Genomic DNA, 24,008 nt, shown 5'->3' with positions numbered 1-24,008 from the left:
ATATGTAAAAATATATTAATATACAGCTCCTCCATTTCTGTAAACTTGCAACACTTCCCTAAAATGGAAATGTCATAATAGTTGCAATAGACTATAAAAGAAAGGTTTTTATCGTCAAAATTTTACAATCACTTTTACTTAAAGCTCACAACCCACTTGATTATACTCCTAACCTCGATCTTAACCCTATTTTAAGTGTATTATATCACATATAGAAGGTATACTTTTCTTAAAAACCATGATTAAGAGCATGTTATGATTTAATGAATTGAACTGAGCTAAACTATATTGTTTATGAGAGAAAAAAATTAGAAATTGAACTAACTGAAATTAAGCTGAAGATAACAAATCATAAGTGTGTGTTGCAATTATAAAAAGCCGGAGAGAGTATGTATTAAATTGCAGTAATTATGCGAGCAATTCTCATTTCAAGAACAATCAGCCTCAAGGTCACACCACTCATAAGGAGAGTTTTTCATCAACACCATCAATAACCTTGTTTGGTTTAGAAAATCTCATAATAGAGTAAAATTTAAAGTTGTAGAAGTGTGTAATTCTCTTTAGTTGGAGTATTCTCATTAATCAATATATATAGGTATGTGCAACCTAATAATGAGATCCCTAATTACACAAGATATCAATTACAGAATATTAACAAGATAATATATAAATCTATTATCTAACACACCCCCGCAGTCGAAGCGGTAGGAGGACGGACGCTGAGACTGTCTTTGAAATCTAAGAATAGTTGGCGAGGTAATCCTTTGGTGAAAATATCTGCGTACTGGGATGGCGAAGGAACATGTAAGACCTTAATTTCATCGAGAGCAACCTTGTCGCGGACAAAATGAATGTCTATCTCAATATGCTTGGTACGGTGGTGTTGTACCGGGTTGCAAGATAAGTATACGGCAGAAGTAGTATCACAATAAACCAAGGATGCCCGTCGAATAGGGCAATGTAACTCGAGAAGAAGATTCCGGAGCCAACATAGTTCAGAAATAACATTAGCGACACCTCTATATTCTGATTCGGCACTTGATTTGGACAATGTAGCCTGTCGTTTTGCGGACCATGAGACCAGATTATCACCCAAATAAACACAATACCCCGAAGTGGAGCGCCGAATGTCCGGGCAGCCGACCCAATCGACATCTGTGAAGGAAGTAAGGCTCGTAGGTGTAGGACGGTACAAATGTAGGCCATGATCAAAAGTGCCTTTGATATATCTGATAATACGATTAAGAGCATTAAAATGAGGTTCCCTAGGAGCATGCATGAATAAACAAACCTGCTGAACGACATAAACAATGTCAGGTTCGGTGAAAGTGAGGTACTGAAGGGCACCTGCTAGACTCCTGTAGATCAGAGAGGGATCCTGCATTGGCTCACCATCATGAGCACTAAGCTTCGACTTAGTGTCGACATGAGTAACAATCGGTTTGCAATTGTCCATCTTTGCGACATGGTGATAGAATTACACAAGATATCATTTACAAAATATTAACAAGATAATATATAAATCTATTATCAAAAGTGTATAGCAGCTATGCGTTTTGACGGTTGCTTTTTATGCTTGGCATATATGAGCATCACTACCACTTTCTAATCCTGGTCCCCATTGCAATAAAGATGCTTCTTATACTATAAAAGACTCTCTTGATAGGTCATATACTCATATGATTGGGATTATTGGTCTGCCCTCCTAGTAATTGGACGGTGGCCAAATATTACTCAATCAATTATGCATTAATTTGGCACAAGCCTTCGTTGTAGAGTTGTCCCACACTCTTATTTCAATATTTTCTATGTACAATGTATTGTGAGCAACATGATTATTATGATTGATTAAACGATTGCGATATACTCCGTATGTACTTTAGTTATTTATAAAAATTAAATATATTTCACATTATGTGAAGTGAATAAGTAAAAGCATTCACCTTTTGCTTTAAAAAAAAGAAGAAGCATTCACTTTTCAGTTTTCACTAACTCTTTCAATTTTATCACGCCTCACTACGTGTGTTTAAGAATGAGAATTTCCTTAGTACCTTTTATTAAGAGGCTTTCGTTTGTTAAGTAGTATGAGCTTAGAATTAAGAAGAAAAAAAAAGGGTGGTGCAACATTTATTTGATACCTGTATACTTCTTCCGTTTTCTTTTAGATGCAACACACACTTTTTCACGGTATTTAAGAAATGTGGGGTTCACATGATATAATACACTTTAAAATGGGATGAGTGGTTGTTAGGACTTAGGAGTGTAATTTAGTGGGTCATGTGCTTTAAATAAGGGAAATAGTACGGAGTATAGTTTTTCCCTAAAGTAACTTTCCTTTTATAGTGTGTTGCAAGTATTGTGACATTTCCTTTTTAGGGAAGTGTTGCAAGTAAAAGAAAACGGAGGAAGTATATGATATGAATCGTACCCTCCATCTTGAGTATCTAAAGTCTAAACCATATACTTTATGGTTTTGAAGTGTATGAGTTTCACCTAAATATACCTCGTTCCAATTTACAAATTATGAAACCAGACACTTCAGACGTCACCATGTCGATTAAATAGGGTTAATTTTCTCATCGAAAAAAACCCAAGGAAATTTTGAGAAGAACTACCATATAAATGACGAGTTTTGAGAACAACTATCATTTAAAACTTTTTTTTTATTTTTTTAAAAAACTACCACAAAACACATAAAATGTTTGAGTAGCACTACCTTATCAAGTTTTTCGACTAGAATCTCCGGCTGTGGGCCCCTAATCTATTCATTTCAATCAATTCAGGGCGAGAGAAGAAGCAAAATTGTTTGGAAAACACAATTGAAGATATAATATATATCTAATTTGCTTTGTAATTGACACAATTTTTCAATTGAATCTTCAAATTAGGGTTAATGGTAAAAAAAATTGAAATTGAGGGTTTTTGAAATAGGGGGATTTGAGGCAATTGTTCTATATTATCTAATGCAGGGTTCATTACACATTATTTTTTAGGTATTTATGGCAATTAATTGACTTCAACCATGAATAGATTAGGGTTTTAATTTTTTTAATAGAAGCAAAAAGAGGAAAATGAAGATTAACAATTATAAATAGAAGATAGAGAAATACTAATTGGTGAGCCAACAGCTAGAGATTCTAGCTAGAAAACTTGATAAGGTAGTGCTACTCAAACTTTTTATGTTTTTGTGGTAGTTTTTTTTTTAAAAAAAAAGTTTTATATGATAGTTGCTCTCCAAAATCGTCATTTAGAGCCTGTTTTCTTCAGATTCTGTTCATTTCTGTTCATTTCAGCTCCAATAAATACAGTTCAGTTCATCTCAATTCAGTCAATCAAAATAGATCCTTAAATGACAGTTTTTTCGCAAAATCCAAAAACCAATGTCAGAGAAGTAGAACACCTCAAAGTCCACAATCCTATGGTTAAACACCAAGTAAGTCCATAAACAATATCCCAAGTAGTTTAACCAAATCCGGCCCAGTTTTACTAAACGGCCCAATCCTAAATCAATCAAAACAAAACTGCATTAAAACCAACTACAGAAAAAAGAAGAAAAAAAAGGAGTTGAAAATTCAATTCTTTACTGTATTTGCTTGTGTTGTTGTTAGCTTTAGCTTCACTGAAAGCGAGAAGAGAGAGAAAAAATGGCGTCGCCGGCAGTGATCCGGTGTTACGCACTCACTTTTACACTCTCACTGTTTCTGCTCATCACACCGTCCATTTCCATCTACTGTGATGATGATGATTGCTATGATCTTCTTGGGTAATCTCTCCTTTTCTCTTACTTTTTTTGTTTTTATTTTGTTCTGTAGTGCGAATTAATTTCTTGATTTTTGGTATAATTTTTTCTAGGGTTTCTCAAAATGCGAACGCTTCGGAAATCAAGAAAGCTTATTACAAGCTCTCTTTGAAATAGTAAGTAATTAGATGAATTAATTGCTTTTATTTAGTTTGATTTGATTCAAATTTTGATTAATTTTGCTTTTTTTTTGGAATTTATTTGTAGCCATCCTGATAAGAATCCAGACCCAGAATCTAGAAAATTGTTTGTAAAGGTTGCAAATGCATACGAGGTATGATTGATGGTTTTTTTTTTAAGAAATCTTTACTTGATTTATTGAAATGCCTTTTTCGTTTTTGATGTACAATTGGAATATTCGATGTGGATATTAGCTAGTTTAGTGGGTAAAGTTTGGGGTACTTATGACACGGGATTGAATCCCGTCTATGTCATTGTCCTTTGTAGCTTTCGAGCACAAGAAATGCAAATGTAATTGTTCACTGGCTTTTGAGCACAAGTGTAATATCTTGCTTGCTCTGACTAGAATTTATGAGATATTGAGATTTAGTGTTCAATTAGGTAGGAAAGTTTTGCTAATAGTCTGTGCCGATAGGTCTATAGGAGAGTGTGGTATTGTTTCTTCAGGCAACGAAATTTAGCATTTGGTACTTGGTAGAGCTTAATGCTTGCCATTGTATGGGGATCAGTAAGTGAGAGAAGAACTGAAGAATGTGGGTTCATGTGGTTAATGACGTGCTGATTACATGGGCTTTTGGATTAAATTGAATCTTTTGTATTTGAAGATAGAGAATAATTGTTGTTGTTCACATCAATCGTCATGTATGAAAGCTATGTGAAATTATTGAATATGTTAATGCTGTTGTTGGATGGGGCGATGCGAGGGGAGGGGAGGAATAAAGGGAAGACTAGTTTTGGTAATCTTTGATAGCTGAAATAAAATAGTCCTTGTGAATATCAGTTAGCTTTGTTAGCAACATTTTTGGGTGCTACACTGCTACCTGCTAACTACGGAATGGGATCAAATCCCATTTGTGCCATTTTCCTTTTAGGTTCCCTATACATCCCCTTCGCTCAAAAAAAAGGAGGTCAAATGCACTAGTTCATTGGTTGTGCGAAGTATAGTGGCTATCTTTCTCTGACTAGATTTTGAGGTTTTAGTGCTCAATCAAGTAGGAAGGTTTTGCCAATAATTTGTACCTAGACTAGAGCTTAGTTTTGTGAGTATAATATCTTTGGACAATGAAAATGATACTTGGCAATGCTTGGTTCTTAGTGTGGGCCACTCTGTCAGCCTGGTTAATAAAATTCTGGATACGACGATACGCAGGCTTTTGGATTAAATGGAATCAGGAATCTTAATTATTTGAAGGGATAGAGATTGATGTTGTGTTCACATTTATATTAATGACACGGGTTTAAAGCTTTTGCTTCTTAGTGGAAAGTGAAAGGTCAATCCCCTAAAACTAAGAATGACGTGGTTAATTTGGATATACTCCTGGTGTTGTTTGACGGGGTGTTTGATGGAGAGTGACTGTGTGAAATTATGTAAAATGTAAATGATACTTTTCCATGTTTGTGCATCCAAAAGATGTCAACAGACTCAACACTCGATTAATTTGTATGAATGTAAGAGTGAATATAATGTACTGTTGGTTTCTAATATATTATACACGTTTTTGGTAATGAGAATTCTATAATATTTATAGCTTAATTTGGATAGTTTATAGCCATTGAATTTACCAAGGTGATAAAACACTCTTTCTTGAACAAATGAATCTGTTCAAATCTAGAACAAAAACATTGAGACTATGTCAGTTGGTATATTATAGTTATAAACATGAAGTAGTTTGTATGATAATGGAGAAACGTGTCATTGTCATTATGTATGTAATAAGCTAAAATTTTGATTGAGAATTCCATCAGTAGACACTAGGCAAAAACATGTGCGAGTAGCCAGACTACTGTGAGAGCATGTTAACGAATTGGAAATTATTTAGGAATCACTGTCCCTTATTAATTTATTATATAAAGAATTTGGAAAGGAGAGCCTGAGTAAGGTCCAAGAGCAAGAATGCTTTTTTTAAGTATTTATGTAACTTGTTAAGTACCAGTATTGTTCACTGACTTATGTACTTCGGATGAATGCTTGCCTTATTGTCTGCAGATTTTGAAAGATGATGAAACACGTTCACAGTATGATTATGCTATAGAGCATCCAGAGGAGGTAATTTGTATTCCACTCTTTTTCCAATTACAAAGAGAACTTAGAGGCTTTAATTTGTGCTGATGATGATCTAGTTGTGTCGTTAAGTCATGGTAAAAGTTACTGCATGGGCTGAATATTAAGTTATATTATACACTTGTGAATGGTTGTGTTCTCTCTTGTCTGATTGTTTCATTGCTACGTGTTATAGAAAAATTATCGGTTCATAATTAATTGGTTAGAGGTGGCTGTCTCCATTTCTGCTTACTGCTAAACTTTAAAGATATTGCATTGCAATGCTATGCTATGCACTGTCTGGATGCTGATGGGTGTCGGTGATTGCCGTACTCAATTGAAGCATCTGTGTTCTGAAAATCTTTATTCTAAATTAATATGTTTTTAAAGTAAATTAATTATTGTTTCTAACCTCATGTGCTTGTCTCCTTGATGTTCCAGTTTTTCTATAATACTGCAAGATACTACCAAGCCTACTATGGTCACAAGACGGTAAGAACTACTTTTAAGTCATCAAGGTTTTCTAGATTTGGATTGGTATGTTATATCTAGCTTCTGATGATGTGGTACTCTGTAATGACAGGATCCTCGAGCTGTTCTAGTTGGTCTTCTTCTTATTCTCTCTGGATTGCAATATGTAAATCAGTGGACAAGGTACAATCAGGTATTATTGTGTACGCTATACTAAAACCATGTATTGTCATTTCATCTTATTTTTTGCAGTAGCATATTATAAGGGGTGCAATTGGTATAAGATTTTGTCTTTTTGAGTCTTTGACAATGTAACAGATATGGAAGAAGAAATAAAGTAGAATCACGTAGGTATTGTAGAATCTAGGGTTCTTTACGACATTTAATCAATGAACTTTAATCAAGGTACTTTGAAATTGCTGATAGTTTAGGACAGGTTATGGTTTTTTTATGCTGCAGTGTTGATTTTAACATATTGTTTGTGAATGTCCTCACAGCTTCTTTTGTGGCAAGAATTTTATCATCCATTTCAATTTTATATTTAAATATCTTCTACGTTGCCTAACGTATGATTAGTTCAATCCTTTACAGCTGTACTCCAGCAATTCTACACAACTTTCGTATCGCAATCTTCCTTAATGACTGATTCTTAAGCTGATAAAATTCATTGTGATACTTTTGAAGTCGGATAGAAGCATCAGTTGTATATTTTCCATCTTTGCTTTTGTATTAGTTGGGTTTGGTACTATAGTGAGCAATAAGTTGATCTTTGAATTTTCTTTGAGTGTTTAATGTTATAATGACGTTCGTTGTTTCTGTATTTCTGAATTTCTCCTATGAACCTTCTTTAAGTGATGTAACTAAGTCTCTAGCTTGTTTCTTTTCATGTCATTTATGTATTCTCATATTCCAATGGGCCAGTGCCTATGAGTATATTAAAAAGACTTAATTTTGATCTTTTCTTGTTGCTTACATAGAATTCCAATTCCTGCAGGCTGTAGAGATGGTTAAGAAGACACCTGCTTACAAAAATAAGCTACGGGCATTGGAACTTGAACGCTCAGGAGGAGTATCTAATAGGAAAAAGAATATCAAAATGAACAAGTTTGTACATGACCTCATTTCATATTATGTCTTTGGCCGTATTGATCTGATCTTGAGCTAATTCCTATCATACGAATGGGTTTAATCGCAGGACAGTACAAGAGGATTTGAGTAAAGAGCTTGATTTACAAATTACAGGAGCTGAAAATCCGTCTGTATGGGGCCTAATTTGTGTTCGAATTGTCCTTTTACCGTACACTCTCGTCAAGGTCATACATATTCCTCAGAAAAGATTGAGTTTTTTCGTCCGGTATAATATTTTCTGTCTTGATTTTAACATATTGTGTGTGAATGTCCTCACAGCTTCTTTTGTGGCACGGGTGTTGGTTTTGGAGATACACCTTTAAGAAAGCGCCATATTCTTGGGAAGATGCCTCATACCTTACAATTAGATCACTTGGTGCATCTGCTGATGCATGGAGGAATCTTGGTAATAGTTATTTGCTTATTGTCTATCAATTACCAAAAAAACCAATTGGGTGTTTGATTGCTGATTTTGCTTGGGGTTTTGGGTTACTCTTAGGAAATTTGTTTTCTGTTCTATTGTTGGAAAAGAAAATTACCCCTGAACTTATGTGAGGGCAGTGAATGTTTTGTCTTATGTGAGGGCAGTGAATGTTTTATCCCAGGGACAAATTTGGTTGTCAGAATTTAGATTCACTGGGTTGTCCAGGAGGTTTTCTTATATGCAAGCTGATTTAAAATCTCGATTCATCAGGGCTCATCTGTTTATTGGACATGATGTAGCTCAGGTTTGATACTGATATCATCCTTGTTAGCCTATTACCTCACCAAAGCTGACCTTTCCATCAAAAACAACTGCAGTCCCGTTCCATGGTCTTGGATCTTCTCATCTGAAAGTTTTGCTTTATCGCTTCAGTCGTTTAATTTGTCTCTTGAAATACTTCTATTAGCTCAATGGGATCACTCTGGTTTGCCTGTTTGAAACTCTGTGCATCCTTGCATTTTTGTTCTGCATGTATCATATACTTGAGTTCTGATAGAGGTTTTGTGTTGCTGGTTCATAGATGAAGCGACTAAGGATGATCTTGTTAAGAGAAAACTGTGGGTGAAATCCAACATGGACAGCTACGTGTCGGAGATGCGGAGAGAATCAAAGCGTCGAAGATAGCTGATATTCTTTTGCTGACAATTTTGTTCCAAAATATGCCGAGATGACATTCTTTTCATTCAGTGATGCAAACCATTCTCAGTGGAAGGGGCAGGAAATGGCGCTCAAATTAATGGGATGGGATTTTCTTAATGAAATTGTAATTCGAGTGTAGATCTTTGTGTAAAAGACTTGCTCCATCTAAGAACATGGAACGAGATCTAGAACATACTCACACCGGCAATGGGAACATAGGATAGTTATACATTTAGGTCTTCAATTTTGATTCTAGTAATATGAACACAAGATATTGCATTTTTACAAAAGACATTGTGATGAATATACTCACACTGGCATATACCAAACAAGTATTCTGTTTTTGTCTACAGTTGACAGGTTGTGGCTCTTATAGCTGGAGAGTTTCATCTTAAGCAAACAAGTATTCTGCATTTCATAATTTTGATTATTTTCACAGATCAATAATCAAGACTTTTGCAAAAGATTCTTTGGTGCCCCATGTTTGGGTAATACCACTTTGGCAAATCAAAGTTGATCTTTCAGTCGAGCATAAAAGATTGTTTTGACAACATAGTAAAAGTAAAAAGTTTGTTAAAATCATTTTTAAAGACGTTAATCACCCTATGCATGCTGCCAATCCAATCCCCTAGAAAAATTAATACAGTTTGTTGAACGATATAATTAGCTTAAAATAATACTATGTATTAGTTTAATTATTTCATGCTCATAGTAAATAAAGAGCAATTAATTTAATTTGATTATTAAAAAATTATGCATGCCATATTGCGACATTGGCATTGTACCAGAAATTTAATGGTGGTAGAGTCTGATAAGAAATTCTCTGCCTCTAATAACTTGAGTCACTGATGAATGACTAATAATTTTCATCAGTAAAATTTGTGCTTATTCCATATGATTATACTTCTTTGTTAATCTCATCTCTATAAATGAAAAATGTAAAGTGAATTTTACGCTTGTGTCATTGTGTGCACATTTGCGTGTTTTTTTTTTCAAATTTTATTGTTGACTTATTTATCGTGCTCGTAACACACTAGCGTCTATGTGTTTAGCTGCCTCACGGTGTCCAACTGATAGACCAAATTGCACCAAAAACAAACCTGCCGCAATATAAAGGCGCAAAGCCTGACAAACGAATACACAAAACACTAAACAGCCCCAACACCCCCAACCCAAGTATTTCAAACTCATTGCTTCTTCCTTGCTAGAATGCTAGTGCGATTATAAAACCTTGCCACTCTACCGGCAACGATATGATTTCATATTCATAAGCTTCGCTTCGCTTCACTTCACTTCACTTCGCCGGAATTTCCACTCTCAATTCTCACCTACATTTCCTCTCTCTCTCTCCTAGGGTTCCAGTTCCATTCTCTCTCTTCTCCGCTCCTCTCGGAGCTTCTTGTTCATCTTCAATGGTGTCTTCTCAGGTATTTCTCTCTATAACGTTTCCTCTTTCTCTCTCTTAATTTCAATTTTTAACACATTTTTGTGCTTGATTTTCTGTGTGAAGGTAGGAATTTTGATTCCGTTGAATAAGAGCTTGGAGAAGGAGAAATCGTTGCCGGAATTGCCGGTTTCTGAAGGTGATAATGTGATCGGCCGTAGTAATGTTCCGGTGACTGATAAAAGACTTAGTCGCAAGCACCTCATTTTGTCTGCTTCTTCTGATGGCTGTGCTGATTTGCTTGTGGTATAATTTTTGAACTTCCTAAATTTTTTGAGATTTTAGTTTGTTTTATTTTATGTATTTTGCATGAATTTCTATTGTAATGTGTGGTTTTGGTGTGTTTCATTTTGTGCATTTTGCCAGAATTTCTCTTGTGATATGCAATTCGAGTTGAATTTAGATAGAACTTGTATGACTTCGTTGAATTTTAGAATTGTTTTTTGTTTATTTTGGAGTTGATTTTTTTTTTTTTTTTTTTTTTTTTTTTTTCTGTTGGAAATTTATGTTTGTTTGCGCAAGTATACAGTATTAAATGGAAGCTAATAGTCGATATTTTTGGTGTACAAACACGCGAAGCATAGTCTTTTAATATAAAGAGAACCGCCAAGTGCAGAGTGGACTCTCACACTGAGAAAGCTAGAATTTGTTATGAGAAGTGTCTATATGCAATATAAAAACTAGGAAAGAAAGTTAACATGAAAGAATACAGTTGCGTGATACCTTGAATCAAGGTGAGAGTGCGATTCATGTCCTCAACTGTCTCTTATATGAAATGGTAGTGATGATATTAGTAATGTTTGGCATTAGCTGCCAACAATTTGTTAGAATTTTGAGGGCAATGCTTTTTCCTTTACGCTTTGTTTGGATAGGAAGAAATAGAAGGAAAAGAAGAGAAGAGAAATGGAGGGGGACAAAATCTCTTGTTTGGGTAAAAGATTGGGGGAAGGAAGGGGAAGGAGAGGGAGGGATCCATTTTCCCTCTCTCTTTAATAACCATAATCTCTCCAAAATTGGAGAGATTTGGAGGGAAAATGGAGCTCACCTCCCCCTCCCTTTCTTTTCCCTTCCCTTCCTCCATTTTCCCTCCCCTTATTTTCCTTCCTACTTTGCTATCCAAACCAAGCGTTAAGCCTGAAGTAATGAAGTTTGAGTGGTTTGATAAGTTCTTGAAAGTCGGCTAATCGAACTTGGTTAGTTGTGCCTGATTCAAGATGTATTGTGAGGTGTTTGAAGGGTTAGTTCAAGTTATGTTGGCTGATGTTCTTTATATCTCTTTGTTTAATAGGGATGTACTATTGTGAGACTGTTTGTGTATTCCAAGGATTAATATCATCATTATGGCTTGTATAAATGGAAATAATTTGTCCAAGTAACAATGTACGGAGTATCTCATTTTTATCTTAGGTCTTTACTTATGATCTGGCAGGAAGGAATGAATCCTGTGGTGGTTAATTCTGGTGGTCAGAGGAAGGTTTTGAATTCTGGAGAAAAAGCTTCTGTTAATTATGGTGATATCTTAGAATTGATACCAGGGAGTCATTATTTTAAGTATGTAGCCTTAAGTAACCAGAGAAATACTGATGCTGTTAGCAAAGGGATTAAAGGTGCTAGGGAACGGACAAATCTCGGAGATGGTAGGAAGAGAGCACGAGAAGACTTGAACTTTGGAGCTTCTGCGGGTCACTTGACGGTATTCTCTGCTATTTGGATCCTCATATGTATTGCTCCCTTTATTGGTACTTGCTATCTATTTTATCAGTGTTTATCCATGGATGTAAACTTTGTTTGCCTTTGAGCATAGTATCTTACTTCCTCCATTTCATATTAGTTGTCACATTTCTTTTAGGCGCCTATGTCAATGTGTAACTTTTAATAAATACATCTTCAAATATTTATAATGTTGAATAGATCTCTCAAATATCACCATATGTAAGTGCCCCACATTGGTTGAAGAAGAGAGAGTTAAACACTTTATAAGGCTAAGGGGCTACTCCTCCTATTGCCATATGGTTTTGGGATGGAACCTCCTTTGGACTTGTGAAGTGGACTTTCTCTCTTTGTTTTCCAGTGGACTATCTTTATCTTAAGAATAAATAACAAAGTGGTAAGAGTAATTGGTGAGAATAGTTGTGAAAGTCAAAACATGTCAACTAAAATAAAACCAAGGATGCATGTTCAATAGCTGGGTATTTGCAAAAGATTGACAAAACTATGGTTGTAATTTGATAATCTTCAGTTTTTCTCATCGTTATGCTAATTAGTGGTTGACATAAGGGACTCTTACTATCTCTCTTTCTCTCTCCCTCCCTCCCTCTTATTTTTTTGATTTTAATAGAAGTTCTTATAAATAAGATTGACAAATTTATACCTGCAAATTGCAAGCGGTGTAGAACTTGTTAGTTTTTTCTTACCTGCTTTTTTGCTTTGTGTATTTGTACAGCTTCAACACAGGATTGGAAGAAACGTAAAAGAAAATATTGATAATGTAAGTGTTGAATCTAATAGGCAGAATCATTCAGTGTCCAGGAACACTGAGGAGGCGCTACGTGATTTTCATGTGTCTAATGATAGTCTGCCTTCAACATTTCGCCTTATGAAAGTGCAAGGGTTACCAGAATGGGCAAACACCTCTTGTGTTTCTATTGACAATGTGATTGAGGTAATTTATGATTGTGAGGTTTAAACTCTCCTGGATCTTTTTACTTGTTATTCATCATTTAGGAAGCTGCACAGATAATGGGTTGCATGAAAGGCATATTTGTATATTTGACATGACATTGCTAGAATACACTTGATCAAGGTTGTTATTAGGTGTGAATATATTTATATTGCCCTATGTTTGAGGAATACGTTGGAGATCTCAGGATAAGATCCTCAACTGTTCTCTGTTTTTTGATCAATAAAATTATCTATTATGATGTTTTTGACCACCTGGTTTGAATTTTTTGTATAATTCAACAGTATTTAAGCTAGCGTGTCTTTTTTTAACAATCTATTTATTGTTACAATATGAAAATATATTTAGGTACATCTGTTTTTGCTGTCTATTTTGATGCTTCATCTATCTTAGCATGCAAATTGAACTGGAACATATCTTAATCAGAATATATCTTAAAGCTGGAAACATGCTTCATGAAGTGATCTGGTTGATTGATTACTGGTCTTTCCTATAGGGGGATGTGATTGTTGCTGTACTTTCAAATTACATGGTGGACATAGACTGGCTGTTATCGGGTAATTACCTTGTGAAATCACATCTTGTACCGTGCATTTTGTCATATCATGTATAATGAAGGTTAAGATACTGACAGGTTGCGTGTTTGTTATGTATCTTTTATAATAGAGTTGGGTCACATAGAGCATATGATATTATATTATGATGTGGTGTGGGACTTTATATTTGAATATGCATGGTTGTCTCTTTGCTTCTATGCTGTATTTATGTTAATTTATTTATGGGTTGTCACCATTTCGATCTATATACTGTTATATGTAATTCTATGCAAATTGAATTTTTTTTTTTGGGATTTGAGGAGGCCCAGAATTTAAATAGTTCAGCATTCTTCCAGTAATTTTTAGTTGTGTTACTGTGTGCAGTTGCTATCTTATATACTACCTCCGTTTCATATTATTTGCAACTTGGGATTTTTTTTTTATATCTCACAAATACTACACCAAAGTTGCAAATAATATGAAACGGAGGTAGTTCATAATTTTGAGGGTGCTTGTGGGCTTGAATATACATAAAAGGTTGTTTGATACGTTGGTTACATTAAGGCAGATTTGTAATGGAGTTTAAACTTTCCTTCTTTCGAAAAGCTATTCCTTATCATTTGTCTTACAAAGACAGTGCAAAGTCCAGCATAGGCCGCTATATTACCACTCTAGCTATTTTATCTCGTTATTAAAGCCAATATCTATGCAATTGACACTATTAAAAGGCACACTTTCAAGCTTACACTCGTTACTATAAATGTTGACTACAACTCAATTCTTAGATAAATAACAAGGTGCTGGAAAGTATATGGTAAAGTATGATAGAAAGCAAATAAAATATAAGAGTAATGTTCAAGTGAAGAAATTTCAACTTATCAAATAATGCTGTTGTGACCAATCTGACAATGACAGAATATAATACCCTTGTGATGCTGTCTCAGTAATTCTGTGACCATTATTGCTGTCATGATTGTAGCTGTAGGTTTTTCTAATTTTATGTGCTTGTAGAATCTTATCTATTCTTTCCCTGTTTCAACTGTCAAGTGCTTTTCTTCTTAACTGCTGCTTTGGATTTAGAATAGAGCTCGTGTAATTCGTTCTTAGGTGCTCCTTTATAATTGTTGGATAATTTTTATTGCACTTCTTGACACAATTTACGGTCTCCACTTCTGGTTTCCTCTGTAGCATGCCCAATGCTTAGAAAAGTTCCTCAGGTGCTGATTGTACATGGAGAAGGTGACGGTACAGTTGAATACATGAAGGTGTGTTGTGTGGATTAATATTGAGACTCAGCTATCTTAGATGTGCTCACTTTCTAACTCTGAATTTCTGATTGATATACTTATTGAGCATTAGATATTTTTACTTTTATTTTGTAGAGGAACAAGCCTAGCGATTGGATTTTGCATAAACCACCATTACCTATCTCATATGGGACACACCATTCGAAGGCTATGCTTCTTGTATATCCTCAGGGTCTGAGGGTCATTGTGCATTCGGCAAACTTGATTCATGTTGATTGGAACAATAAAAGTCAAGGCTTGTGGATGCAAGACTTTCCTTGGAAAGACCAGAATGCGACAAGCAAGGGAAGTCCTTTTGAAAGTGATCTTATTGATTATTTACAGGCTCTAAAGGTATTAATACTTGATATATTTTGTGCACTATGTGTTTTGGTTATCTAATTCATTTAATTGTTAGAGTTTGACACTATATTCACATGCTTTGACCATAGTTTTTTTCAATAATATATAAAACAATTAATTAGAATATTATTGTACCTACCACAATGAATATTCTCTAAATATTAAATTTATAATTATTATACTTTTGTATCATTATATGTATTAATGATCACATGTGCATTGGGAAATTTGAAGATCAAAATGGAAATAAAATAATCAAAACTAAGGGAGTATTTTATTTTTCTTAATTTGTTTTTCCTTATCTCTGTTGGAGTGGAAAGTGTTTTACTTGCTCTGTTTTATATTTAGATCGTGGACCAACACTACTCCCATTATATGTTTTTCTATTATTGTTTTTACGCTAGTGTTGTAGGCTCTTTATCATAGGAAAGTTTGAAAAAGTTGTTGTATTATGCTCCTTTTGGTAATAATTTTATTTTTTTTAATTTTTTTTTTAGAAAGGGTTTGTAAAATTGAGTAGTGTAAGAAAACAGTGGATTAAGACATTGACTAAGAGAAATGTAGAGAGCGAAGAGAGAGAGAGACTTAGTTTACGTAGGTTTTTTTTTTTTTTTTTTTTTTTTTTTTTTTTTTTTTTTTTTAACTACTCTGTCTTATAAATATAATTTGTTTAATCATCTAACTGAAATTAAGGATTTGGAAAGAGTGACAATTGTAGTTTTATACTTATGTCCTTTGGTACGTATAAAGTATAGGACTAGAGGTTTAAGGAGTTTATGGGCTTTCAACTGATTAGTTTTCTAATTTACTCTCTACTGCTGACAAGATTATGTCTTAGGTGTTGGCACTTTGGCATATCAACTTGGGATGGTGTTATCTAAACATTTCCTAAGAAGCATAGTTCATTTGTCGCTAGTAGTTATATTTTGGATGTCGCCATTGTTATGAGATGATGGAAGAAAATGAAGTTTACATATTCAAACGAAGTGGAATCAGAGATGAGTAGATTACTTACATGTGGTTATGGATTCTATTATGATGCTAGAAAAAGGAAGGTATGATTAGCCGAAAGGAGGAACACATTAGAAGTTAGTTACAGAAAGAGATGATGTAAAAGGAGTGGAAGTAAAATAAATCATAGAGGCAAGAGAAATTAGAATGTTTCAATGGTAATTTCTTGGTAATGAGTTCGCTAATGGAAAGCCGTACCATATAATGTACAATATTTTAAAAACTACTTTGTTTCTGCTAATTAAGGAAAATTCAAAAAATCTATGTAAGGTAGACAGTTTTTTTAAAATTGTCACTTAATACAAAAAAAAAAAAAAAAGTATTGTGAATGAAAAGTTTGTTGTGAGAAAGGACTTTTTGCCTCGTTTTGACCTTTGATTGTCAATTTTCGGCTTTGACCCTCACTTGCTAAGCATGTGGCTTTGGTTTGTCCGAGATTTTTCCTTTTCTCCTTCCCAACTGCCACACATCACCATCCAACAACCCTAACATCTTCGGATATTATCATTTTCATAATCATCTCTTCAAACTTTTGTCTTTCCTCCATTAAAACTCAACCTACCCCAAATGAAAATCAATTGAATCAGATGAAACCCCCTTTTTGAAGCTGCCTAATATTCGATTGTTGGGCAAACACCCTGGAGTCACACTACCTAACTACCAAACAACGAGTATAAGACAAGCAAAGGATCGTATCCACGTGTAATTACTAATAAGAACACAGAAAGTGTAAAACAACTATAAGTTAACTCAGTCACAAGATTGATTTATTGATAAATTAATTACTTTTTCGCAATTGAAATAAACTAGGGAGGTGATATTATGGGAGATAAATGCTAAGTGGAGACAAGATCGAACTTGGGTGATAGAATGGGAACTTGCCTTTTTTCAAAGTTAAAATACTAAATAGTTTCCTGACTAAACAATAAACATGATAAGACACTAAGTCTTAATGATAGAAAGTGGATTTCTAACTCAAGTCAGTCTTTTGGTTGTTTCAAGATAGCATGAAACACAAACAATTGTTATTTTTCACCTAATTGCTACACTAAAGCATACTAGATTCCTAGTCATTGAAACTAGGCAACCACTATCATGAAAGAAATATAGTCTAGTTGCAGAAGAGAAGCTTCAACCAAACTTTATTTCTCAATGCAAGCCTGAGAGTTAACCACATGAGCATAAAGTTGCCACCAAAATACACGTGGAAACAATTTACTCATGAATAAACAAACATCAACCTAATTAGAACATGAAAACATCCTAATTTAATCTACTCATGGCTAGGTTGGGCCTCTACCCAACCCTTAGCTAAGGGACTACTCACAATCTATGGCTATGACAACGTGCTAACAGTAAGATTAACGTTCACCATTAAGTTAATAAGTTGAGAAAAGTAATGGAACAGAGGTAGATTGAACATGCAAGAACAATTAACAAGAATTAAGAGAAAATTGACATTCACAAAACATATAAAATCAGAAAATTTACTAAAGTGGAAATAAATTGCTAAAGTTTAAGCTTCAAATTTGGAAAAATTGTTGAAATTAAGAGAACTGACAAAAATTGAGTTTAAGGGAATCTAAGCTAATTAAGAGGAGTTCCATGCATAAACTAAGTGAAAAAGGGTGTAAAAGTATATTTGTATGAGCTAAAGGGGTATTTCTGACTCCCAAATAAAAAGATGGAGAAAAGGAGAAAATGGTCTGTCGAAGTTGGCGGATGTGCAAACCAACTAAGGTAGTAGCTACTGGTGAGACGTGCCGAATGTTGCAAGGATGTGCATGCCTTGAAGAAAGTAGCTGCTTGCCACTAATCTGCTCATAGGATCAAAACAGGTTAGTTCTGAACGACAATAAGGCCTACTTTGTTATATGGTACTGTGAGAAATTTAAGGAAAGAATAGGATGAGAGCAATACAAGGAGGATAATAGGGATGTTTACCTTTGTTTAGTTATTGCTAATTACACGAAACAATATTAGTGATTGTTAGGGAAACAATGTGAACCATTGTTTAATTAGCTTTGCATTCATTATAAATGTGTAGAATCATAATGCAGAAATATATAGTAATCATTTATTCATGTCAAAAGTTGATTAGCATTAAGAAGTTTATTTTCTTATATTTATTATTTCCTTCATAGTGTTTATTTGTCTATCCCAAAATATTATTTATCTTTGTGAGGTATCGGTTTCATATTATCTAGTAGAAGCCACATTTCTGTTGTGAGAGCTCTAACAGGTACAAAATGTTCAAAATGTTAGGTCATAAAGCATTTCCATGTGCAAAAGATGTATGTGGTAGAGATGCGTATGTTGCGATGGATAGTTGGTCATACAAGAAAGGATTAGTGTAGGAATGAGATAATAAGGAAGAAAGTAGGGGTTACATCGATTGAGTACAAGATGAGGGAGAATCACTTAAAATAGTTTGGTCATGTAAGAAGGAGACCAAGTGGCGCTTTGGTAAGGAGGCCTGAAAAATTGCCAAGTCTTGGATTGCAAGAGGTAGGGGAAGACCTAAGAAAACTTGGAAGAGGGTGATTGAGAGTGACACAAGTGCTTTGGAGATTGAGGAAAATATGGTGTTGGATAGGGCGGTGTGGAGGGAGAAAATTAACGTCAATGACGTGTCGTGATTATATATACTTTCTAAATTTATTTTCGTATTAATTTAGTTTTAGCCCACCCATGTATTATGAATTGTATTGTTTTCCTTTGCTAAAGTTTTCTTAAACCTTTATGTTTTCTATATCAACATGTTAACCACTCTTTTAAAACTTTCTTCAATTTTATTCTTGGTTCTTTTCTAAATCTCCCTTAATTTTTCTTAAATGCTCTTTCGTTCACTCATTTTACTCACCTTTTCCAAACTCTTTTAAATGATGATTTTTCTATGTCCTTTTATTTATATCGCACGAATCCTTATTTTGGGACTAAGGCTTTGTTGTCGTCGTCGTCTGATCTATATATTTCCGGTTTAATTTGATCTAATCTATTATTGACAAGAATAAGTGATCAGTTTCTTAAATAAGTTGAAGAGAACAAGCCTACAAAATTTATTTTCCTTTTAACTATGAAGATATCTTGTGACTTGCTGTGAGGTAAAAATTAATGTTGTTTGTTATGATGTTAATATGCATTCAAGTTTGATATTATTTTTTATAGGAAAAATTAGAAAAAATAATCCCAACTTTGTCTAATTTATGTAGAATAATCCCAACTTTCATTAATACTGGAATAATCCGAACTTTGTGGGGTATTCTTTTTCTTCAATCCCAAATACCGATAACCGGTTCAATGGGTTAATTATTATTTTTTTGTTAAAGTGACACGTGTCACAAATTAATTAGCTAAAAATATTTATAAAAAAACAAAATAAAAAAAAACAAATTAAAAACAAAATTAAAAAAAACCATAACCACCGGCCAAAGCCCCAACCACCAGCCACCAGCCCAGGCCAGCCACCTCCCACGCCGGACCTCCAGCCTTCCCCCACCCCTAAAGTCGCCGCTCCGAGCCAAACCACCATCCCCCCTCTCCGAAACTCCGGCACCCCTGTCAAAAGCCACCAGATTCGAAAACCCCAAAAGCCACCAGATTCGAAAACCCCGAAAGCCACCAACCTCACTCTCAAAATCCCTCACAGCCACCAGCCCACTCCCGAAAACTACCAAAACACTCCTCCTCCACCATCGAAAACCCTAGACGCTAGGGTTTCGAGGTGGGAGAGGAGTGTTTTGGGGTAACGGTGGTTTTTGGGGTTGGTGATTTAGGCGGTTGCGTGGGGTTTCGGGGATAGGGGAAAAAGGCGACTCAAAGGGCGGGGGAGATGCGGCGGCCTGGCTGTGGTTGTCGAGGTTAGGGTGGATAGGTGGGGCGGCGGGCTAGGTTATGTTGGTGGTCAGGTGCATGCTGCGGTGGGGAAGGGGTTGCTGGGTGGTTTTCTTATTTTTTATTTATTTATTTTTATTTTTTATTTTTTATTATTTATTTTTTTAATTTTTTTTAGACCAATCAGGACTTGACACGTGTCAAGTGACCTGATATAATAGGTCATTTACTTTGGTTGACCGGTTTGGGATTGAAGAAAAAGAAGACCCCCCAAAGTTCGGATTATTCCAGTATTAACGAAAGTTGGGATTATTCTACATAAATTAGACAAAGTTGGGATTATTTTTTCTAATTTTTCCTTTTTTATATGTTTTGTTGTTACAGATTACTATTTGTATGTGTATGTGTATGTGTATGTGTAAAAGTTATAGCAAATGGATGTACAACATCCTTTTTCAAATTCTATATCTTCTTCCACTTTTCTTTACCAATTATTGTTGATATTCTTCTGGCTGCTGTTTATTCTAAACCATTGATTGTATTTTTACAGTTGCCAGAATTTACTGCCAGTTTGCCAGCCCTTGGTAGAGTGAAAATAAATGCTTCCTTCTTTAAGAAGTTCAATTATGAAAATGCAGCGGTATAGTTGTTTCCCTTTGAATGCTTAATGACTTCTAGTTTCTGGTGGTATTTCTTATGTTCAGATAACTTGTTTTTGAAAGTTAATTTGTATCTGGTACTGCTAAAAGAATATGTGATTTATTTACTCCCTTGTATTTTTTTTTTCCTTTCCTACTTTTTGTTTTGAGTTTTTTTTTGGTTGTTTGTTTTACCACTTCTACTTTATTCTATATATGGGAAACACCTTTTACCATCTCAACCTTCTTACACTTTTACACTCATCCTCTCTTGTTTTATCTACCCTTTTTCATTTTGCACACCTACCTTTTTACTCTATCTCTCTTATTTTGATACTCCTTATATCTACATCCACCAACTCACCTAGAAACAATAGTCTAACCTGCATGAGTACCAAAAAAAAAAAAAAAAAAAAAAAAAATCTCGGACGGAGTTCAATGGTTCCTTGATGTATGCTCAATTATCCTTTGATGTATATGCAATAATTCACTTAATGTATCTACAATGATTCCTAAGTATTTTTTATCACCCAATGTTCCTAAATCCTCTCCCTTACGTACATTTCATGTATACAACTTCTGTAAATTGTGTTCCTTTGACTTGATTACAATTACTATTTGCTCAAAGGTTAATTAGGGTAGGAGAGTGTAGCAACTAGCAAGTGAGTCATGTAAAAGAAAAAGTAGAAGAGAATGAGAGATGGTTTGTAAGTGGGATAAAAAAAAAAAAAAAAAAGAAGAGAATATTATATGTGGGGTTATGTAAGAAAAAGACGGAGATATATTTGTTCATATTGGGTTGAGACGGGCGAAAGTTTAAATAATCTTCACCGAAAATGGATGAGAGAGGAATTGTTACCAACTTTAAGGAGTTGAACAAAACGGGAAACTTTAACCAACTTGAATTGTATGTTCAAATTGTTACAATATTTTGTATTTGCTCTTCCAGGTCAGATTAATTGCATCAGTTCCAGGATATCATTCCGGATCCAGTCTAAAGAAGTGGGGTCATATGAAACTACGCTCTATCCTAGAGCAATGCACTTTTGACGACGAATTTAAGAAATCTCCTTTAATTTATCAGGTAATGCCTGATCATATTGTTAGTCAACTAATTTCTTTGAAGCTTTGATTCATGCTGGTGCATCTAATTTCTAAAGTACTTTTTAGTTGATATTGGGTAAGTTGTGAATCAGTCATTAAAGATTTGATTACATAAAGATGGCAATGTGTCCTCTAAGAGAAATTAATCTCGTAGACCATCAGTTATCATTCTTGTTTGGAGGTTCAATAATATTTGAGATTTTTTTTTTTTTTTTTTTTTTTTTTTTTTTTTTTTTTTTTTTTGGGGGGGGGGGGGGCTTAAATAAATTTTGGAGGCCTGAGGAGTAGAAGTGTGGTCATCTGGTATGAAGTACATCCAGTGCAGCGGTCTTTTTCTTTTTGGTTCTTAGTAACTTCATTACATATAGAGCGAGAAAGAGCAGATAGCTGTTAGTTTATTAATAATAGGCGTTGTTCAAGAGTAGATGATTTATTGATATGCAATGTTTGATGTAAGAAGATCTATTCTCCTTTCCTCACACCTTTGCTTCTGTCTTTTCTTCCCCTCTGTTTTTGTTGCTTTCTAATCTGCTATGGCTATGAACTGATGAGCCCTATTCCAAATTCTCCAAAAGTTTTCAGAGATAATCTTGATCAGAGTAACCTTAGGTTATACCGATTATCTACAGGCTACATCAACCAATTATAAGTGTATTATACTTTGGAATTCTGATGTAGTCATGAACTCATGGTTGAAGCTATTGGGAAAGGTGATAAATAGGTGTTTTGGGATTGATGCCTTGCCTGAAACCCCCGTCATTTTCGTAGACGACTATGATGACTGACCCCCACTGCAGACTGTTATTATTCCTAGGTTGTGGCCTTCACTGGAGGCATTACTCCGTGCTTAAATAAAGTTGTTTTTTGGTCATGGTTATAATGGATTCTTGCTTGGCTGGAATTGCAATGATTTGGGTTGTTGGTGACCAATTGACAGCAAAAATGTTTGTTTTTTTTTTCTTATTTTTTTATTTTTTATTTTTTTATATAATTCTTTTTTACAATGGATCACTGATGTAATTAGAATTTAGATGAGAGAGGGTCCTTATCTGCTAGAATTATTAGCTTTAGGGGTGGGAGGAAGTGAACTTGGTTTGGGGGTGGGTGGGGGGAGAAGGGGAGGGGGGCTATTGCATGTATAAAACTAAGGAGATAGATGGGGCCATGTAGTTTGTTGCCTACATGAAGTTAGGGGGTGCTGTTTTGCATTTTTATAATTTTGCCTTTTATAACAATGGCTGCTTCACAGGCATCTTTCGTTCTCACCAGTGTTTGTTTTGGTTCAGTTTTCCTCTCTTGGTTCGCTGGATGAGAAGTGGATGACTGAGCTAAGAACTTCAATGTCATCTGGATTGTCAGCTGATGCATCCACCCTAGGTTTGGGCGAACCATTGATCATATGGCCTACTGTGGAAGATGTCAGATGGTCACTTGAGGTAACTTGTAAGAGATTCACTTTTATCTTATGTAATTTTAATAATAAAATGTGTATTTTTGTTCTCTCTTGCCGACTTGTTTTCGACAGCTTGATATTTAATTGGTTTTCATGGTTCATTTTTTGCAGTTATATATATATATTTTTTTAATTTACTTTGTCTTTGCAACAGAGTAACATAAATGTTATGGAGTTAAATACAGTTATTCATGCTTCTTATAATTCTGTAAATTATCTGTAAACAACAATATTTTTTGCATCTTTATCATTTAAAATATCAAGTGAATGTTTGCTGCAATTGCTGATTGCTCTTGTCTCTCTTTCTTTTTTTCATAAACCCGGATAGGCTGTTGCTGGAATCGAGGCCCAATTACTCGGTCCATAACAGGCAACTTACTAGTTAGTCTTAAAAATCAATTGATTTAGTGGTCTCTGATTTGTTAACAATTTTAAGAGATAATTTTTATTAGAGGAGCCATTTACCCTTACTTCTTTTTATTAAGGTCCATATAAAATTTATTATTCTATTAATTCAGTTACACCTTACACTTCATAAGTAGAAGTGTTGAATGCATTAAGTGGTGTGAGTTCTGTGACATTGAAATTGAGGAACATTATAGGTCATTTCTTGTTGCTTACCAAAAATTTTTGTGTTTTTTTTGGAAAGCCTTTTAAATAAAAACTAGTATTTAACCCGTGCGATGCACGAATAACATTATTCAGTTAAAAAAAATTGAATTGAACACTTTTTATGTTTCATATCTAGATTAGTCAATAGTAAAATGAAATTGTATTATACAAAATTGTACTAGTAAAATGACTTTTATTCTCCATAAAAACAATGTTAAAAAAAATAAATAAAAGTATACCAATAATAGAGGGACACGTGAAAATGTATATTGAAAACACCACGAAGATATATCCCAACAGAACAT

The 24,008-nt window shown here is 34.5% G+C and overlaps 3 protein-coding genes across 8 annotated transcripts in view; 2 read left to right on the top strand and 1 right to left on the bottom strand.

Moving 5' to 3' along the window:
* Window positions 1-679: 679 nt before the first annotated feature.
* On the bottom strand, window positions 680-1,456 carry LOC110731169 (uncharacterized mitochondrial protein AtMg00810-like). Its single transcript, XM_021910999.1, has one exon. It carries the CDS (start codon window positions 1,454-1,456, stop codon window positions 680-682), a length of 777 nt encoding a protein of 258 aa, XP_021766691.1.
* A 2,087-nt stretch (window positions 1,457-3,543) lies between these two features.
* Window positions 3,544-9,094, top strand: LOC110731392 (chaperone protein dnaJ 50-like). The gene is made up of 10 exons (XM_021911254.1): window positions 3,544-3,763; window positions 3,853-3,915; window positions 4,007-4,073; window positions 5,967-6,026; window positions 6,462-6,512; window positions 6,604-6,684; window positions 7,486-7,595; window positions 7,687-7,804; window positions 7,899-8,025; window positions 8,624-9,094. The coding sequence occupies exons 1-10, from the start codon at window positions 3,645-3,647 to the stop codon at window positions 8,725-8,727; spliced, it is 900 nt and encodes a 299-aa protein (XP_021766946.1). The 5' UTR covers window positions 3,544-3,644; the 3' UTR covers window positions 8,728-9,094.
* Window positions 9,095-9,872: 778 nt separating this feature from the next.
* Window positions 9,873-24,008, top strand: part of LOC110731390 (tyrosyl-DNA phosphodiesterase 1-like) — a 34,642-nt gene continuing 20,506 nt past the window's right edge. For 5 of the 6 annotated variants that reach the window (XR_002513294.1, XR_002513295.1, XR_002513293.1 and 2 more), the window contains exons 1-10: window positions 9,873-10,169; window positions 10,253-10,432; window positions 11,616-11,879; window positions 12,630-12,848; window positions 13,363-13,423; window positions 14,591-14,667; window positions 14,785-15,042; window positions 20,447-20,536; window positions 21,484-21,618; window positions 22,925-23,074. Coding sequence is in view for 2 of the 6 variants with exons in the window: in XM_021911251.1 (XP_021766943.1) it covers window positions 10,155-10,169; window positions 10,253-10,432; window positions 11,616-11,879; window positions 12,630-12,848; window positions 13,363-13,423; window positions 14,591-14,667; window positions 14,785-15,042; window positions 20,447-20,536; window positions 21,484-21,618; window positions 22,925-23,074 (1,449 nt within the window). In the remaining 4 variants the exon portion in view is untranslated. Of the gene's footprint in view, window positions 10,170-10,252; window positions 10,433-11,593; window positions 11,880-12,629; window positions 12,849-13,362; window positions 13,424-14,590; window positions 14,668-14,784; window positions 15,043-20,446; window positions 20,537-21,483; window positions 21,619-22,924; window positions 23,075-24,008 lie in introns of those variants that run through there. The other variant, XR_002513296.1, reaches the window with a different exon arrangement.

The sequence above is a fragment of the Chenopodium quinoa genome, unplaced genomic scaffold, assembly GCF_001683475.1.
Source record: "Chenopodium quinoa cultivar QQ74 unplaced genomic scaffold, ASM168347v1, whole genome shotgun sequence".
Taxonomy (NCBI): domain Eukaryota; kingdom Viridiplantae; phylum Streptophyta; class Magnoliopsida; order Caryophyllales; family Amaranthaceae; genus Chenopodium; species Chenopodium quinoa.
This window is presented reverse-complemented; position numbering and strand designations above follow the sequence as displayed.

Bases quoted from the DNA above. Each gene is read 5' to 3' on its own strand.
- LOC110731169 (XM_021910999.1), bottom strand. From the start codon at position 1,456: ATGGACAATTGCAAACCGATTGTTACTCATGTCGACACTAAGTCGAAG.
- LOC110731392 (XM_021911254.1), top strand. From the start codon at position 3,645: ATGGCGTCGCCGGCAGTGATCCGGTGTTACGCACTCACTTTTACACTC. The intron at 7,596-7,686 runs GTTTGTACATGA...GTTTAATCGCAG, and splicing joins AAGAATATCAAAATGAACAA to GACAGTACAAGAGGATTTGA. The intron at 8,026-8,623 runs GTAATAGTTATT...GCTGGTTCATAG, and splicing joins TGATGCATGGAGGAATCTTG to ATGAAGCGACTAAGGATGAT.